We start from the raw sequence: 508 nt of genomic DNA, 5'->3' as shown, positions 1-508 counted from the left end.
TAAAAATTTGTTTCTATATGTATGCTTTGTGTAATAGGTTTGGATAAAATTGAGTTTCTACAAAGCCATGAAAATCAGGAAATTTACCAAAAGGCTTTTGATCTGATTGAACATTACTTTGGTGTAGAAGAAGATGATCCTAGTATTGTACCTCAGGTGGATGAAAACCAACAACAGTTTGTATTTCAGCAGCAGGAAGCACCAATGGATGGATTTCAACTTTAATTTGGTGACGGAAAAAAAATTAACAGTTGAAAAGGGTAGCTTTGGATATCTCTTCTTTGTTGGAATGTCAGTAGGAATGTTTGTTTTTGACATAGAAAAGGAAGAATTTGATGCACTATTAAAAAGCAAAATGAGACAAAAGTAAAAGCAAAATGAAACAGAAGTTTCCATTCAGATGCAACCTTTCTTTGTAGTTTTTTGTTATTTTTTGTGCCTGTATTTATGTCTTTTGTTGTTTGGATTTTTGTATCTATTTGTGAACAACACATTATGCAATTATTTA

General features: G+C 31.1%; 1 protein-coding gene across 1 annotated transcript in view; it reads left to right on the top strand.

Moving 5' to 3' along the window:
• The window catches only part of KPNA5 (karyopherin alpha 5 (importin alpha 6)), a 42,708-nt gene extending 42,478 nt beyond the window's left edge, over nt 1-230 (top strand). The window contains exon 14 of the mRNA XM_012650128.1: nt 11-230. Coding sequence (XP_012505582.1) covers nt 11-225 — 215 coding nt within the window. The 3' untranslated portion in view covers nt 226-230. The remainder of the gene's footprint in view (nt 1-10) is intronic.
• The last annotated feature ends 278 nt before the right edge of the window (nt 231-508 follow it).

Source organism: Propithecus coquereli, unplaced genomic scaffold, assembly GCF_000956105.1.
Source record: "Propithecus coquereli isolate 6110/MARCELLA unplaced genomic scaffold, Pcoq_1.0 Scaffold313, whole genome shotgun sequence".
NCBI classification, from domain to species: Eukaryota; Metazoa; Chordata; class Mammalia; order Primates; family Indriidae; genus Propithecus; species Propithecus coquereli.
This window is presented reverse-complemented; position numbering and strand designations above follow the sequence as displayed.